The sequence below is a fragment of the Lagopus muta genome, chromosome 25 (genome assembly GCF_023343835.1).
Source record: "Lagopus muta isolate bLagMut1 chromosome 25, bLagMut1 primary, whole genome shotgun sequence".
Classification (NCBI taxonomy): domain Eukaryota; kingdom Metazoa; phylum Chordata; class Aves; order Galliformes; family Phasianidae; genus Lagopus; species Lagopus muta.
In genome coordinates, this window is record NC_064457.1 from 295410 (window position 1) to 312314 (window position 16905).

General features: G+C 58.8%; 1 protein-coding gene across 3 annotated transcripts; it reads left to right on the forward strand.

The window, feature by feature from the left end:
• Positions 1 to 599: 599 nt before the first annotated feature.
• Positions 600 to 15974, forward strand: STAT3 (signal transducer and activator of transcription 3). 3 transcript variants are annotated; one of them, XM_048926787.1, is made up of 24 exons: positions 600 to 705; positions 6113 to 6259; positions 6731 to 6875; positions 7015 to 7113; positions 7403 to 7498; positions 7591 to 7672; positions 8107 to 8201; positions 8405 to 8556; positions 8994 to 9152; positions 9263 to 9355; positions 10045 to 10104; positions 10346 to 10375; positions 10507 to 10600; positions 10682 to 10729; positions 10988 to 11071; positions 11448 to 11546; positions 11715 to 11850; positions 12009 to 12061; positions 12149 to 12243; positions 12535 to 12674; positions 13046 to 13261; positions 13485 to 13527; positions 13811 to 13923; positions 14013 to 15974. In XM_048926787.1, exons 2-24 carry the CDS (start codon positions 6132 to 6134, stop codon positions 14066 to 14068), a joined length of 2316 nt encoding a protein of 771 aa, XP_048782744.1. In that variant the 5' UTR covers positions 600 to 705; positions 6113 to 6131; the 3' UTR covers positions 14069 to 15974. The 3 variants fall into 3 exon arrangements, with proteins under 3 accessions (XP_048782744.1, XP_048782743.1, XP_048782741.1); XM_048926786.1 differs by lacking the exon at positions 600 to 705 and adding an exon at positions 3081 to 4999 and having other exon boundaries at positions 13046 to 13258; XM_048926784.1 differs by lacking the exon at positions 600 to 705 and adding an exon at positions 3083 to 4999.
• Positions 15975 to 16905: the final 931 nt, after the last annotated feature.

The following is a 16905-nucleotide window of genomic DNA, read 5'->3' on the forward strand; positions in this document are numbered from 1 at the left end:
GGGTGGCAGGGTGGGGAAACGGCCATAAACCAACACGGGGTGCTTTTGGGTCAGATGTACGGAAGGAAACCTCCGCTCGGAGGGCGGCCGTGCCCACACACAGGGCAGCTGCGGGCGCCCGCCCCTGGGGGCGCTAAGGGCCGAGCTGGGCGGGGTCCCGGGCAGCGGATCTACGGAAGCTGTCCCTACGCCACGGGCCGGGTGGGGGCCGGGCGCCCATCCGCGTCGATCCCCGCCGCTCCGTGCGGTGTCGCTGCTGCGCTCCGACAGCAACGGGCGGGGATACGGCCCCTTTAAGAGGCGGTGGCGGCGGGCCGCGCGCTGACGTCACAGCGCTGCCCGGAACTCAGAGGGTTTCCCGCACGGCCGTTCCCGGCAGTCGCCGCCTCCCCCCGCACCGCCCCCTGCCCAGCGCCGCCCTGCGGCGGGGAGGCGGCGCCATCCGGGAACAGCCGGCGCGGGGCAGCGCCCCCCCGCGGCGCCGTCGCGAGCCGTGACGCAGCCTCGGGACGGCCGCGCCGATTGGCGCTCAGGGCCCGTCCCTCTCGAGGCGGACGGAACGCCGCGCCGCCATTGGCTGCGCCCCGCGTGACGCGCGAGGGAGCGGGGCCGGGGCTGCGGGCGCCGCAGTCGGGCAGCGACCGGAGCGCGTTCGTCAGCGGCACCGGGAGCCGCCGCCCCGCCCCGCCCCGCCCGGGACCGCCGGTGAGCGCACCTCGGGGAAAGCGGGGGGACCGAGGGGCACGGAGAGCGAGGGGCCGAGACCGGGAGGAACGGGGGGCAGCTGGGCCGGGCCGGGCCGGGCCTCGCCTCGGGGCGCGCTGGGCCTCACTCCGGGGCGGTCCGCGGACGCCAGGTGCTCCGTGCTGCCCTGCTGCCGGCGGTGCCCTGGGGGTCCTCGCGGAGCTCTGGCCCGTGGCCCCCGCGCTGCCACGGTGTGGGTGCAGCTGCGGGCCGGGTGAGCTGTCGCTGGAGGTAGTTCGGGTAACGCTCCTCTCCCACAGCTGCAGGCGGAGCTGTGTCCTTCCCTCGGTACGGGGATCTCTGAGCGGATTCCTCTCGAACCTCCCGCCCTGTCCCGAGCAGCTCTGTGCTGGTGCTGCTGGGAAGCCTAGCAGAGCCGTGTGCCGCGGGGCCGAGCTGTGATGAGGGCTCCCCGGAGAGGTTTGCGGAGCTGGGGAGCCCCAGCACTGATCTGGGCTGGGCGATGTGCGGCCGCACGCTGCTGCAGTGACCGGGTGCCCCAGACCCGGGCTGCAGGCCGAAGCTGAAGGAGCTGAGAGCGCAGCGCTACGGCTTTACCCCTCTGTGTCTGTCGCTGCACAGCGCTGCCCTGCCGGGACCTTTTCCTGGGACACGGCTTAGATTTGGTGCTTGACCCCGAGGCTGTGTGGCAGAGCCCTGTGCTCCTGATGTGGAGGAGTGCAGCGCAGCACTGCCACACGCTGCCTGCCAGAGGGCACACGGAGGCCCTGGCTGTGTGACAAGAGCTCAGGCGCTGGAAGAGCCCTTCTACGTCCACAGGCCATGGCTGCTGCTCAGGGTTGCACATCGGAGCAGCTGGCTGAGAGCTTTCTATGCCTGGTCACTGTTGCAGACAGTCTCTACAGGAGGCTGTTCTGCTTCCCAGCAATATGCCTGAGCTGCTGGTGCCGTGCTGGCAGAGGGCTGCTGTTTGCACCGGGCACTGCCTGCCTCAGCCATGGCTGTGAGTGTGCAGTGGGTGCTGTGTGTTGGGTGGAGCCACAAGGTGCCAAGCTGCCCTGGGAGCTGCTGGCTGCAATGTGATTTGCCTGGAGAGATCTGTGTTGTGAGGCTGCCCAGAGCCTCCCTGCCTGACACAATCACCTTTCTTTCCTTCCTCACATCTCTCCATTACCTCTTCATTTTTCTATCTCCAGGGCTGTCTTCGAATGCACTCCAGAGGAGCAGAGCCAAGTTCTCTAAATAGCCGCCTCACAATTCTTGTGTCCAGCACAATTAACAGCTTTCTGGTAGAACAGCTTTTTAATCAGCCTGCTGCTGGCTGTGTGGGCCTGGGGGGGTGCTGGGCAGTGCCTCTGCCCTGGGTATTGGAGCAGCTGCTTTGTTCCTTCGAGAGCTGGAGCACAGGTGGGCAGATCAGTGCCAGGGGCCGGAATGTGCTGGGGATTGCTGTTATCGCAGCAGTGCTGCACTGTGGGCACTGAGCCCTGTCCAGGGGCGGACGCGGTGTTCTCAGGGGTCTCTCCAGTGTTTCCCCTCTGCTCACCCTTCCTTGGAAAATCGCTGCTGTTGGTGAAGCCCCTTGAAGTTGTGGCATGGCGAGATGCACTCAGGTACAACCCAGACACGAAGGCCATCGTGGGGCTGTTTCCCATCGACAGCAGCGCTGCTCAGCGCGGCTGTTGGAGTGCGTGGAGCTGCGGTGACGCTGCCCAGCTCAGGCTCTCGTGCTCTGTCCTTGCAGGGAAGCTAAAGAAAGATGAACTTTAACTCCAGGGCTACTTTTAGCTGCTCTTCTCTGAGCTCTGTACAGCTTGTTTACCTCAGCGCTTGCGTCATGCTGTGCTCAGCCCTGGTCACGTCAGTTGCTCTTTGGCTCTGCTTCAGCAGTGAGAAGAGGCAAACCGCAGAGGCAGCAAACCCGTCAGAATTGGAAGGGTTCAGCCCTCAGGCTTTTTAAACTTGCTCCAGGGAGCTTCCCCACAGCAGGATGGGCTGCAGAGGGATCCGTGTGGGATTTTGGGCTGACAGTGTGGAAGCTTTCGTAATGCAGGTGACTGGTGGTCAGGGGGGGTCACAGGGCCCCTTTTCCTCACAAACAGAGCACTGGGAGGGCCGGGCTCTAGTGCTGCACTGAAGGAGGAAAATCCTCTTCTCCTTCTGGCTGCTTCCCAACTCCTTGCTGCTCCCAGACGTTCCCTGCCTTTCCACATCCTCCTGTGGTGCTGGTGGGTTGGCAGCCTCATCAGCTGTTGCAGCAGAGCTGTCCTGCTTGGTGAGAGCCCACGTCGCAGCAGATTGTCTGGATGCTGTTCACAGCCCTCTTCCTATGGTGGCGTGGGGGGGGGGGTTTGTCAGGTCAGGTACCTGTTGAGCTGAGGGCTGTAAAAACCTGATGTGATGCTCCTCATCTGTGCTGGCATCCCTGGAGAAAAGGGCTGGGAAGGGACCTGATGGACTGGCAAGCAGTGAGCACAGCTCACAGCAGTGACCGTTCCCACAGCTGCTGCTTCGCTCCCACACAGGGTTCAGTCCTCTGTGGTGCCTCTTATTGTACTCATGCCTGTGTTCTGCAGCCACTTCCTTCACTCCTTTGTGTGCCTGAGCTGTGAGGATTTGCTTGCAGTGGGATGAGGCTGAGCAGCTCATGTTTCGCTTTGTGCAAGTTCTGTTTTTCAGGGATGAGTGTGGCTGAACACTGCAGGACAGCTGGGCTGTGCACAGGAAGGTGTGTGTGCCTCCTGTCCCATGCTGCAGCCGGTGGGAGCTCAGGTTTTACCTCTGGTGCAGTGCAGGTTTGAGTTCAAACACAGCCCAGCAAGACCCAGAGCAGAGCTTCGTTCATGGAAGGTCTGCCTGGATCGGGGAAGTGCAGGGCGGGAGCTCCGGATGTCGGTGGTTTGTGGATTCTCAGCTCTTGGCTGTGCATTTGTTGCTTCATTTCCCCCTCGCCTTCAGAGGCAGCACCTCATAGTTCACACTGTGCCAGCAGCCTCTATAGCACCCAGCTAAAAGCAGTGCGAGTGCCTGTGAGTGCTGCTGCAGCCGGACAGGCAGCCAGTGAGGAGCTGAGCCCACTGCAGAGCAGAGACCTTCGTGCTGTGCCTGGTGAGCAGCAAAGGGCCCAGGCTGTCGGGGGGCAGAGGTGCAAAAAGGAGAAGTCCTGGGGTCACGCAGGTGGCAAACAGAGTCTGGTCTTCCCTCGAGTCTGACGGAGTGTCTGCTCCTTCACAGGCTCCTGTTTCTCCTCCTCCCTTTCACCTATTGCTCTGTTAATGCCAGGCTTTGTTCACGTGGTCTTCTCTAGAGATTGCACCAGAGGCTGTGGTTCAAGGTTAATGTCCTGTGGATGCTGCTGCTGTCATCTGGGCTGCGCGATGCCGTGAGGCTCTAAAAAGCAGCTTAACTCCTTGTCAGGTGCCGACGTCTATCATCTCTGCACATGTCGTGGCAGGGCCGATTCCCCTTTTTCTCCCCTAAGAAAAACTATCCACAGAAATAGAGGAAGGGTCCCATGCAACAAGCACCAGAAAAGCACAGTGTTCACTCATGCTGGAAATGTCAGGTGGCAGAAATCAGGGAGAGCTGCTGGCTGAGCCTGGCTGTTGGTGCTGAGCAGCCGCTCTGGGGGCACCTGGGCTCAGGGCTGTGGCTGGGCAGCAGCAGTCGCGGCTCTGGTGTCCCTTGCTCTGTGTTGTGATTCCCTGTTCCCAACCCATCCTGGAGCCCGTGGGCTCTGCTGTACAGAAAGGGGGCCAAATGGAGCGGCCTCAAGGAGCGGCGCCGGCTTCCTCCCACACCCACCGACCCCCGGCAGCTCAGGGCTGGGCGCTGCTCCCAGCCCCACTGCCCCCATCTCGGCTGGCGCCCACCAGGGCTGCCTGTGGGACGGCTCTGCTGTCAGCCACGTGCCAGCCCCGCGCGGCCCTGCTGACGTGTCGCTTCGGGCTGTCTGCAAAAATCAAACCGCTTTCTGGGGGAAGTGAGCCCGTGCTGAGGCTCAGTGGTTCTCTGTGCCTGTGCTTCCTGCACAGCTTGCTGTCCCCTCGTTAGGCTGAGTTTGATTTCTATTGATGCCGCTCACTTGCAAATTGCTCCTTCCTCGTTTCTGTTGCTTCCTGGCAGTCTCCGCCTTCCGCACTTACTGTAAGCTCTGCAGCTCCTTCCCTGCCCTCGGGAGCAGGCGCAGGGCTGACTGCAGGGCGTGCAGAAGGGACTGGCAGCAGATCAAAGCCCCGGCCTTGTTGCTGCGACCTGCGTGCCCAAGCCTCTTCCTCTTCCCCCTGGCACGAAGGTAGGAAGGCTTTGGGAAATGGTGCCTCTCTAGGAGAAAGTTTAGCTGAAGCCGGGTGCTTGGGAAATGTTTTTTTCCAAGGAAAGCGAGGCTTTGTGCCTGTGTCTAACAGTTCTGTGGGTTTGTACAGCCCTGAGATCCTGCACAGGAATGGGAGAGGCTGGAGCTCAGCAGCCAGGCTCTCTGCTCTGCTCTCAGATGTTTTGGATTAACTCTGAAAGGAGGATGAGTCAGGATGCAGGCGTTCTCAGCTCCCAGCTGGGGCAGTGCAGTGGAACTTGCCCTGCTCTTGCGTGCGGGTAGATTTCCAGCCTGGAGCCCTGATGGGTGCTTGCTGGCCAGTCTGCTGCCCACCATGTTTGCTGCAGGGCCCCTGAGGAGAGGGCAGGCTCCTGTGCAAACGCTGTGGTGTGAGCACTGCTTTTCCCTACTGCCCTGCAAGCTGCACCAACTCGTGCCCTTTAGTCCCTCAGTGGCAGTGTGCTTTGGGTTTATGGTTCCACCTCTTCTCAGCACAGGTCCCAGTGCTGAGCTGGGAGCTGGCAGCCACTTCTTGCAGGAGGCTTTCCTCGCTGCGGCTTGGCTGGGAGCTGCAGATCAGCATCATCCCAGGGCTTATGGCAGACTGGGGGCTGCGGGGAGGCTGGTCGTGTCACAGCGAGAGCTGTGCTGCTGGTGACCTGTTTGTCACAGCAGGCAGTGGTGGCTGTGAGCAGAGCCTGAGCCCTACCAGTGTCAGACCTCATCTGGTGGGGTAAACAGAAAACCTTTCTGGTGCTCAAAATGGAGGGGAGTGCATCTCCCATAGCAAGTGGCTGTGTTGCACTGTGTTCCTCGCTGAGACAGATGCACGTCATCTTGCCTCTGGATTGTCAGTGCAGGAGAATTGGAGTTGGCTGTTGGAGCCGTGCTGCATGCTGGGCATCAGGTGGTGAGGGCAGGCAGGCACAGCCCTCGTGCCGGTTCAGTGCAGAGCTCAGCCCTGTGGGCACAGCTCAGCACGCTGCTGCCTTGTAGACCTGCCCCGTTCCCCTTCCTGGGGTCAGCCTGAGCCAAGCCGTGGGTTGTGCAGGAGGGTCCAGGGGCACCGTGCTGACCTGCCTGTCCCCACAGGGTTCCGGAGCCGGCCAGGATGGCGCAGTGGAACCAGCTGCAGCAGCTCGACACGCGGTACCTGGAGCAGCTCCACCAGCTTTACAGCGACAGCTTCCCCATGGAACTGCGGCAGTTCCTGGCCCCGTGGATTGAGAGCCAGGACTGGTAAGGCACTGCCAAGCTCTGGCAAATGGACTGTGCTTTGGACCCCCAGCTGGGGGTAATGCCAGGCAGCTCTGGAGGGACTGTGCCAGCTTCTCTGAGTGCTGGGGCCTCTCTTCCTCCTCAAGATGCATGCAGTGTGAGATGGAGTGGGAGTCTGTGTGTTTGGTGTCAGACCTCAGACTAGGAGAGAGGGGGAAATACACAGCAGAGGTCGTCAGGGTTTACGTCGACCTCTGTTCTAAGCAAGGTTGAAATTGAGGTGTTCCTGTGTGCTGTCTTCCGGTGTCTGAGACACCTCTGTCTCTCTGCCCTTGTGGGAGCAGGGCCTGCTGTGGCTGCATCCCGGTGTAGCTTAGGGGTCGGTGGGATGCTGGACTGCGTGTGGGGCAGTGGGTGATGCACGGAGCCGCCCTCCCCGCAGTGCCGTGCCTCCCCTGGGCTGGGCCTAAGGACTCTGCCCTCCTCGTGCAGGGCATATGCTGCTAACAAGGAGTCGCACGCCACGCTGGTGTTCCACAACCTGCTGGGGGAGATTGACCAGCAGTACAGCCGCTTCCTGCAGGAGTCCAACGTCCTGTACCAGCACAACCTGCGGCGCATCAAGCAGTTCCTGCAGGTGAGGCGGGAGGTGACCGTTCTGTTTCCAAAGCGCAGTGGCCTCCTTGTCACGGCTCACAGACCACAGCCCTAAAGCATGCAGAGATCCCAGTAGTTACAGTTTGAAGGCTAACTCTGAGGCCCTCACTGTTTTACAGAGCAGATACTTGGAGAAGCCGATGGAAATAGCCCGCATCGTGGCTCGCTGCCTGTGGGAAGAGTCACGGCTCCTCCAGACAGCTGCCACCGCAGCCCAGGTAGGTGACCCAGGCGTCTCTCTGCCCACCCAGCAGCTCTGCGCAGTAATTGGTGCCGTCAGGAAGCTCTGGTCTGAAGCTTCCTGCATGTCTCTTTCAGGGGTGGTCAAACTGCAGGGAAGGGCAGCTGACCCTCAGCTCTCTAGGGTGCATCAGTGCTCTGTGCTGAAGTTTTTTGTTGTTGCTTAGTAAAGGGTTTAAGACTCCTTATGCAGAACCTTCTGAGGCTGGGAAGGGACTGTCCCAGAGTTGCAGCCCTGTTCTAATGCTGCTCTTGTCCCTTCTACAGCAAGGGGGACAGGCGACGCATCCAACAGCAGCTGTAGTGACAGAAAAGCAGCAGATGCTGGAGCAGCATCTGCAGGATGTAAGGAAGAGAGTGCAGGTAAGTGTGCTGCCCGGGCACCTTCTTCCCCTGGTACTAGGAGCACTGTGGTGATGTTGTACTTTGAACGAATTCCATCTCTTGCCTTGCAGGATCTGGAGCAGAAGATGAAAGTGGTGGAAAATCTCCAGGATGACTTTGATTTTAACTACAAGACTTTGAAAAGCCAGGGAGGTAATGAAGTTCATTAACATCTGGCAAGCCAAAGTGCGTTCCTGCAAGGAAGCATGCTGGAGGGCATTTTTCAGCCCTCTCAGTCCTCCTCTTCAAGCCTGAGGGGTGGGTTAGTCTTAGGGCATTTGCATGGCAATTGTAGAAAGTGACAGAAACAAAAAAAACAGGCTGACAGGGCCTGCAGGGAGCTGAACCAGAGCTTTGCCTGTGAAAGGAGAATGGCATGGGAAGGTGATAGTGCTGCTGTGTATGCAGAACTGCCAGAAAGGTGCTTGGAGGCAGTGCTGGCAGAGGCTGTGTGAGATCAGTGCTTAACTGTTGATGGCTTTCTAGAATTTCTTGCTCCTTTCTAGTCAGCTGTGCGGTCTCCAGTGTGATGTTTGGGAGGGTAGGAGGTACATTTGTTTGGCTGAAGCCTTGTGTCCTCCGCACAGACATGCAGGACCTGAATGGAAACAATCAGTCGGTGACGCGTCAGAAGATGCAGCAGCTGGAGCAGATGCTCACAGCGCTGGACCAGATGCGAAGGGTACGTGGTGCTGCTGGCCTCCCAGGTCCCTCTGGGGTGTCAGTGTGCTCTTATTCTGGGGTATGGGTTTGAGTCTCGTGTGGGTAGAATTACGAGAGTAGCACTGGCCGTACAGCAGTGGGCAGCTCCATTTCTTGTGAACGTAGGACTTTGGGTCTTGGAGGGTGTCGGAGTGCTGAAGGCCCTGCTTTCTGGTTTGGCAGGGTATTGTGAGCGAGCTGGCAGGACTGCTGTCAGCCATGGAGTATGTGCAGAAGATGCTGGCAGATGAGGAGCTGGCAGACTGGAAGAGACGGCAACAAATTGCCTGCATTGGTGGCCCACCAAATATCTGCTTAGACCGGCTCGAGAACTGGTAAGACTCATCGGTCCCTGGAGAGGCAGCAATCAAACACCTGCAGCAGAAAGGAGTTCTCTGCCTTTGGTCACATCCTTGCAAAATGGCCACTGATGCCTGCAGTTGTAAATGTAATCTGGTAGCCACACTTATGCTTGGTAGTGGACAATAATGCTGGATTCATTAGCTCGAGGTTTGTGAGATTGTAAGGTTGATGGCTTGCGTGGCTGTTCCTGAGCTCTTGGTTGGTACGACTGCAGAACTTTGGTTCACACAGGTTTCTTTCATAGTGTGTGGCCTAGAAAAATGTGCTGAGCTGTGGGCATATTCTGTTCTCTGCTGGTTTGGTACAGCGATTGTCCTCTCTTGCAGAAGTGAGGGGAGGAGGGCTCTGTGGGCTGGGACCGTGCAGGACTTGGCAGCCAGAGCTAATGCTGGTTCTTCCTACTCCCTAGGATAACCTCTCTTGCTGAATCACAGCTCCAGACCCGGCAGCAGATCAAGAAACTGGAAGAGCTGCAGCAGAAGGTGTCCTACAAGGGCGACCCAATTGTCCAACACCGGCCAATGCTGGAGGAGCGGATCGTGGAGCTGTTCAGGAACCTGATGAAAAGGTGCCGAGGGAGCTGTGGGCTCTTCCTTAGTTACAGGCAGTGAAGGGGTGAGCGCTGTGTGCTGGGATGGGGCTGAGGTTTGACTGCATTTCTTTTATCTTCTCCTACAGTGCTTTTGTGGTGGAGAGGCAGCCCTGCATGCCCATGCATCCTGACCGGCCTCTGGTCATCAAAACCGGTGTGCAGTTCACCACCAAAGTCAGGTGGGTCGCTGGCCCCTGCGATTCCTCTGTGCAGGAAAGGAAGCCATGCAGGGTGAATGCAGCATCCGTCTCCCAGGAGGTGCTGGTTCAGATGCAGCCTTCAGTTTGCCCGGGGAGTGCTGGTGCTGGGAAGGAATGGCTCCCTGCTGGAGTGAAGCCTGGGTGACTCAGTGTGGGGATGGTGGTTGTTGGCTGGGGCTCTATTGTATTCCTGGAGACAGCTGGGGTTCTGGTAAATCCCACTGTGGGGGCAGACGACAGGAAGTGTCAGTGTGTCCCTGCCAGAAGCCTGTCTTCTGGCCTGTGTTCTTCACCAGCTTCTGCAGAAATTGCTGCTCTGACACAAGGCTCTGCCTACAGCTTCATTACCATCTCACAGCTGTGCCCCAGTTGCTTCCTTGGCAGAAGAAACGCAGGTGGTTTAGAGTAGTCTGCCTGGAGTGGGCAGTCAGTGGCCAAAACAAACTCCTTATGGGGCTTGGGAGAACCATAGGTCCATGGCAGTGTGCTGCATGCCAAAGGAGTTGGGTTGTGCTGTGTCCTGGTGGGCTTGTTGGGGTGAATGATGCTGTCTGCTGTGGAATGTGTGCAGCACTGCTGTGCATCCAGCTCTTCTGTGCTGTGTTTATCTCAAGTTGTTCACATGTTGTGATGCTGGTGCTGACAGTCTGTCTGCTGACTCTTTCCAGATTGTTGGTGAAGTTTCCAGAGCTGAACTATCAGCTGAAAATCAAAGTCTGCATTGACAAGTGAGTCCTGTGCTCTGATCCTGGAGGTGCTGGGTGTGGTTACTGCAGTCAGACTTGCTCCTGCTGCCCCTGAGTGGGGCTGCATCCATGCACTGGGGGACAGTGTGACCTTAAAGGAGAGAGTATAGGGTGGTGGTGGGCCCCCAGGATTCATTCATAGGCTGGAGGGCCTAGTGGGACTTGATGCAAACCCCACTCACGCAGCCATGGCTGTGACTGTTTTTTCTCTTTCCTTTCTCAGGGACTCTGGTGATGTTGCAGCACTTCGGGGGTAAGTGCAGTGGTTTCTTTTTTTCTTGCCTTTTTTTTTTTCTTTCACTTCTGCTTTTAATGTTGGCAAATGTTCTACTACGCATTTGGTTCGAGAGGCCATCCGCCGTGCTGTATCTTTTCTCTTCTTAGGTCCCGGAAGTTTAACATCCTGGGGACAAACACCAAGGTCATGAACATGGAGGAGTCAAATAACGGCAGCCTCTCAGCAGAGTTCAAGCACCTGGTAGGTGCCACGGGGCCTCAGGCTGCTCCTGTGGCGGTGTGACGTGGTGCTGTTGCTGTAGCCTGTTCCTTCCCTTTGCAGACCCTGCGGGAGCAGCGGTGTGGTAATGGAGGCAGAGCCAACTGCGATGTGAGTGGGGAGGGGACCCTGGCTGGGAGAGCCCCTTACTGGCAGCTGTGCTCACGGCAGCCGTAGCAGTCTGTGTCCCATTCCCCGCCAGGCAGCTGAGCCACAGGGGAAGCAGGAATTGCTCTCACAGAGCTGGCTGTGGCACCTCTGACACGTGGCAGCTGCCAGCTCAGCTCTCCCTGCCCGGGTCTGAGAGTGCTGTGTCAGGCTGAAGGCAGATGTCTGCTGTGGGCTCACTGTGTTCTGTTCCACCCCCAGGCTTCACTGATTGTGACTGAGGAGCTGCATCTCATCACCTTTGAGACTGAGGTGTACCACCAGGGGCTGAAGATCGATCTGGAGGTGAGCAGGGGTGCTGCTGTGGGCTGTTCCTTGCTGCAGAGGAGCAGCTCTGGGAGGCAGATCTGCTGTGCGTCGCCCTGCCTGAGTTGCATCCTGCTCTGTGCTGGTTGTGTCTGCCTTTCTATGCTGGGGAGCTCACTGGGAGGGAGCATGAAGCTCAGGTTGTGGGTTGCAGTGGAGTGTGCTGCAGGGTGGGGGAGGCTTTGGCTAGATGTGGTATCAGCCATTGCTGTGTGGCTGCACCCTTCCTAGGGCCTTCATGACGCAGAGAATGGAGGGAATGGACACCCTCCTGACAGCTGGGGGCTGCTGTCCTGTGGGGCAGTGCAGGATTTGGTGACGAGTCTCAGACTTCAGTCGTGTCCTATCTTTGCAGACCCACTCGCTGCCTGTGGTTGTCATCTCAAACATCTGCCAGATGCCTAATGCCTGGGCATCCATCCTGTGGTACAACATGCTGACCAACAACCCCAAGGTAGGAGCTGGATCCAGGGGGTGGCTGGTGAAAGTGTGAAGCTTTTCTTGGGTCAGGTATCCTGGCAGCAAGGCAGAGGCTCGCTCAGGCCCATCAGCAGGGCTGGAACAGGACCTGGCCTTGCTTCTGTCCCTTTTTCTGCTCAGGGCTGTGTTCTCTCTTGTACAGAACGTGAACTTCTTCACCAAGCCACCCATTGGGACGTGGGACCAGGTGGCAGAGGTGCTGAGCTGGCAGTTCTCCTCCACCACAAAGCGTGGTCTCAGTATCGAGCAGCTGACAACCCTGGCAGAAAAACTTCTAGGTAACTCAGCATCGGTGTCCTGTCTATCCCTGCCACTTGTGGCAGCTCCCCACGAGCAGTTAGATTTGGGAAGGAAGCTGTCCTTTTTGGTGTTGCTCCCTGAAAACTCTTTGGAGGAGCAGCCATAGGCACATGTTGACAGTCCTGTTCTCTGTCAGGGCCAGGTGTGAACTACTCTGGCTGTCAGATCACCTGGGCCAAGTTCTGCAAGGTATAATTCCTTCTCTTCACCCGAGTGCCTCCCCTTGGCTGTTCTCCACTCTAGTCATATTCACAGCCCCTCTGCTCTCTTCCTCAGGAGAACATGGCTGGCAAAGGGTTCTCCTTCTGGGTCTGGCTGGACAACATAATTGACTTGGTGAAGAAATATATCCTGGCGCTGTGGAATGAAGGGTGAGTCTCAGCTATTGTCAGCTTTGGTTGGGGACCCACGAGGCCTGTCCTGATGGAGGCAGTACCTTGTCCCTGCACTACCTAGCTCTCCTGGAATGCTTTTCTGTCCAGACCCTGTTGGTTCAGACTGGAAACACTTGAGGCTCCCCAGACAATCCCCAAAACATTGGTGGCTTTGCGGTGGCCAGCCCAGGTCCTGCTGCTGCCTGTCAGCATACAGAGAAGTGGCAGGATTCCTGCTCTGGAGGACCTGCCCCCATGTCTTGACCCAGCCTTGCTCCCTGCACCCAGGTACATCATGGGGTTCATCAGCAAGGAGCGGGAGCGAGCCATCCTGAGCACCAAGCCTCCAGGAACCTTCCTGCTGCGCTTCAGCGAGAGCAGCAAGGAGGGTGGCATCACCTTCACTTGGGTGGAGAAGGACATCAGCGGTACGTTGCTCTCCACCACTGCCCTGGGTGTGCTGTCTTGTTCAGCCAGCCTTTCTGGCTTCAAGGTGGGATTTGGACCACGGCTTCATCCCCCTGATGAGACATTTGTGCTCGTCACGATGGCCCCTGTCCCTGGTTAAATCTTTGAGCCCAGGCACCTTCTGCTGGTCCCTGCGTCCTGAGTGCCCCCATCCGTGTGCACTGAAGCAGGTCTGTCCTGCCACGTGCTCTGCTGGGTGCCTCGTGAGGTTGAGCACAGCTCTAGGCGGCTCTGTCCCATCTGTGCCGCCCCTGGGGAGCTGGAGAAAAGTCCATGCCTTTGCCCTAGGACTGCAGGTGTCTTGCCCTGTGTCTAAAACAGTCTCATGCAGGAAAGACTCAGATCCAGTCTGTGGAACCTTACACCAAACAGCAGCTGAACAGCATGTCATTTGCGGAAATCATCATGGGCTACAAAATCATGGATGCCACCAACATTCTGGTGTCTCCCCTGGTGTATCTGTACCCGGACATCCCAAAAGAGGAGGCATTTGGGAAGTACTGCCGCTCTGAGAGCCAGGAACACTCAGAAGCTACTGACTCAGGTAGTCGTTGATTTTCTGCGTCCCAGCGCAGCTCCTGCCTGTGGAGCAGCTGTAGGAACAGCAACCTGGTGGAAAACTGCATCCATCAGGGGATCCCGTGTTGGTCGTAGGATGGCCTGGGGACCCTGTGGGTGCGAGCAGGGCACGAGGGCTGTCTGCAGGGCTGTGAGGAAGGGAGCGGGGCTCCTCCTCCTGCAGCTGGTGACCAGGCTGCTCTCTCATTCAGGTGCTGCTCCATATCTGAAGACGAAGTTCATCTGTGTCACCCCGTAAGTGTTCCTGGAGGTATCTGTGAGCTCAGGGGAACGTTCACGTGCTCAGCCTTACCACCACTGCTTTGGGTGCCATGAGGCTCCTCGTCTGCTCAGGGGGGCACTGCAGTGGAGCTGAGCCAGGTGGCAGTGTGCTGCCTGCACTGCTGGGCTGCTCTCCCCTCCAGGGCCCCTCTGCCTTCCAGAGAGCTCCCAGCTGGCTGCACTGTGCCCTGGGGCCCGCTGGAGGGGCAGGAGGTGTCTGCTCTGTCCAGGCCCTGATTCTTTTCCCTCCTGACAGCACCTCCTTCAGCAATACCATTGACCTGCCCATGTCCCCACGCACTCTGGACTCACTGATGCAGTTTGGCAACAGTAGCGAGGGAGCAGAGGCCAACGCAGGAGGGCAGTTTGGTGAGTGGTGGCACCCAGTGCCTGAGGGTGTCCTGGTGACAGCAGGAGCTCAGGGTGCAGCCCCGTAACTCCTGCCTGGTTTTGCGCAGAGTCGCTGACCTTCGACATGGAGCTGACCCAGGAGTGCGCTGCTTCGCCCATGTGACGCGCTGTGTTGGCGCCTGCAGGACCTGCGTGGCTCCAAATCGTTCTCAGTCACATTTGCTCGGGGCCTTTTCTCGGGAGGAGCTGGGGGCTGTGATCCTTGCCACTGATTCCTTGTTTCACCCAAACAAACAGACGCCTCGCTGCAGCGGTCCTGTTTGCCCCTTTGGGAGAAAGGGGTTGAACCTTCTTCTATTTCCTTCCATAACGGTTTTTTATTATTGTTTTGCTCATTCAAGTGCCTATTAGCCTCCGATTGCAGCCTCACTTTTTACAAATGCTTCTGCAGCCCCTACTGTGCTGCCTGCTGTTGAAAGCTGCTTTCTTGACTGCCGGTGTCTGGAAGCCCACAGTCCCATGAGTCTGGATCTGAGAGGGCATCAGCCAGACCCAGTCTCCTTTGGGTGACCTGCTGTGCTGTGCAGCAGCTGCCCAGCAGCTCTCAGAACCTGCAGAGGGATCTCATCTCTGTTCTCCCTTCGCCCCACTTGTGGCCCAGAGGGGCAGCGAGTGGCTCTGTGCTGCAGGGTGGAGGAGCCCAAGGCTGATGTGGAGGGCTTTGCTGTGTTCTGCCAGGAGCAGGGAGTTTCAGTGCTTACTGCTGCGTTCCTGCTATGGGCAGAGGCAGGGCCAGATCCAGCAGCCCTGGGCAGCGCTGCTTTCCCTGTGCTGCAGGGCCCTGGGGAGGGGCAGGGAGGCATCTTAGCAGCACTGTGTGCTTGTGAACACACAGCATCTGCATTTTTGGTCCTTCTTAGGACCAGGAGGCTGCTCTTACCCCTGGCTGGCCCCTTGGCCGGATTCATGACAGGAGCACAACTGCTTTCCCTGTGCAGAGTGAGACCTTTCAGATAGGGGGGCAGGGGCTGCTGCTGTGCAATATGCCCTGCAGTGGGTGACCGGGCTCTCTGGCACAGTGTATGATGTCCCAGGCAGTGGGTTTGCAGCTTCTCAGGGGCTTTGTGTGGCACTTTGGAGGTTGGCTGTCACTGTTAAGTTAGGAGGTGGCAAGGGTTGAAGAAAGGATGGGCAAAGGAGAGGAATCTGCTGGGGGCAGCAGCCATGGGTGTTGGTGTAGCAGGCAGTAAGGCTCCTTGTGCTGGAGGTCAGGGGAAGTTGGGAGCTGTGCTGGCTGATGGTGGTTCTGTATTTACTGAAGTGTAGGGAGCCCTCCTGTCCTTCCCAGGCGTGGGCTTTGGTTCTGTCCCTGAGCAAAGATGGGAGGGAGCAGCAGTGTGAGGGTCGTGTGCTTCCCCAGAGCAGCAGGATGCCCTGTGCAGGAAGGGGGGACATGGAGCAGCACAGCAGGGCTGTGGGACACGGCAGCGGTGGGTAACAGCCGAGGAACTTGTGGGCAGCAGCACAGGGCTGTGATGGTGTTGGCGCTCTGGCTGCAGATGCTCTGTTTGTTCCTGTGGCAATGCTGCGGTGCAGGAGGGACCCTGTCCAGCATCTTCAGTGCGTGGCTCCAGATTTTCTACCCAGAAATGATGCTGGGATGCACAGACGGCCCTCCTGCGCCTGTGCACAGCGTTGCTCCGAGTCCCATCAGCTGTGCAGGAAGCTGCGGCAGGGCCAAGAACAGCATCCACCTGTGCCCCCTCCCTGTGGGGAGGGGGCTGCGGCCCCTGGGCAGCGCCGGGCACGGTGTGAGGGCAGGGGGGGCTGCGGGGCTGCCCGTGGCACGGGACGCAGAGGCCCTTTGCAGTCAGTTGGTGCTCAGAGGAAATAAGGCCTGTTGCTTGTCCCTGTGCTGGCGTGTCGCTGCCGTCAATGGAGCCCCTGGGCCACATTCAATACTGTAAAGATTTTTAATTTTTTGTATATTTTATTGCTGTATCTACAGGCTTTGACTTTCTCCAAAATAAAGGCTCTGAAGCAGCCCTGTCTGCCATGCCTCTCCCTCAGCTCTGGACCCCTCTGTTGGCGCCGCGCTTTGCGGTTCGCGTGGGCAGCTGTGAGCGCGGGGCAAAAGCAGCGCCTGGCTCTGCTCTGCTTGCGTCAAGGAAACCTCGGGTGCCAGCGTGGGAGGCAGCGATGGGGACCCTCAGCGCTGCGTGCTGGGGTGAGGTGACAGCCACCAGCCTGCGCTTCGGCAGGGCGCTTGGGCGGCATCCCAGGATGGCTGCTGCTCTCCGAAGGGGGGGAGCTCGGGGCAGAGGGGGCGTCCCCCACTGCGCCTCTGTGCCCGCAGGGGTGGCTGCCGTGGGGCTGTGCGGGGCTGCGGCACGGCCCTGCCCTGCCCTCTCGTGGGGATGTGCTGGAGCCGGCAGCGAGTGCTGCTGCACCGAATGCGGCGCGGGCTGCAGCCCCAGCACGGCGTCGTTGCGGCTCCTCGGGCTTTGCGGGACTGGGGCTGAGCACTACGGGAGCAGGATGGGAAGACACCCACCGCAGTTGGAGCCCGCCGTGCTTCCAGGGCCCTGAGCCTACTTGCAGCCCCCTGCTCTCTCTTCTGAGACCTGCCTGGGGTTTTGCTTGGACATTTATGACCTGGTGCGGGGGAGCAGCTGCCCTGCCCCATCAGCCCGGTCTCTAATCCTGTATGGGGTCCAGGCTGTGGGACCAGGGCTGAGGACCTGGAGATGGTGGTGCCTCCAGGTGCCTGGAGCAGACAGACAATGACAGATGTGCCAGCACTTGTATTCCCACCACCTGTGGCCCTTGGTGAAGCAGAGCTGGATGCAGCAGCAGAATGAATGTGGAGTTTGGTCTCAGGCGAGGCCCAGAGGGAGAGATTATTGCTCCGTGAGGATTAGCAGGGGATTTTTCATGCAGGCTGTGCTCAGTAAATCCCCCAATCCCCTCTGGGCTCCTTCAAGACGCTGGAGCTGCCCT

What these genes read in the sequence shown, in the direction of transcription:
- STAT3 (XM_048926784.1), top strand. Translation starts at nt 4,779, where the DNA reads ATGCCGCTCACTTGCAAATTGCTCCTTCCTCGTTTCTGTTGCTTCCTG. An exon ending in ATGTAAGGAAGAGAGTGCAG is followed by an intron (nt 7,499 to 7,590) that starts GTAAGTGTGCTG and finishes CTTGCCTTGCAG; the next exon opens with GATCTGGAGCAGAAGATGAA. An exon ending in TTAGACCGGCTCGAGAACTG is followed by an intron (nt 8,557 to 8,993) that starts GTAAGACTCATC and finishes CCTACTCCCTAG; the next exon opens with GATAACCTCTCTTGCTGAAT.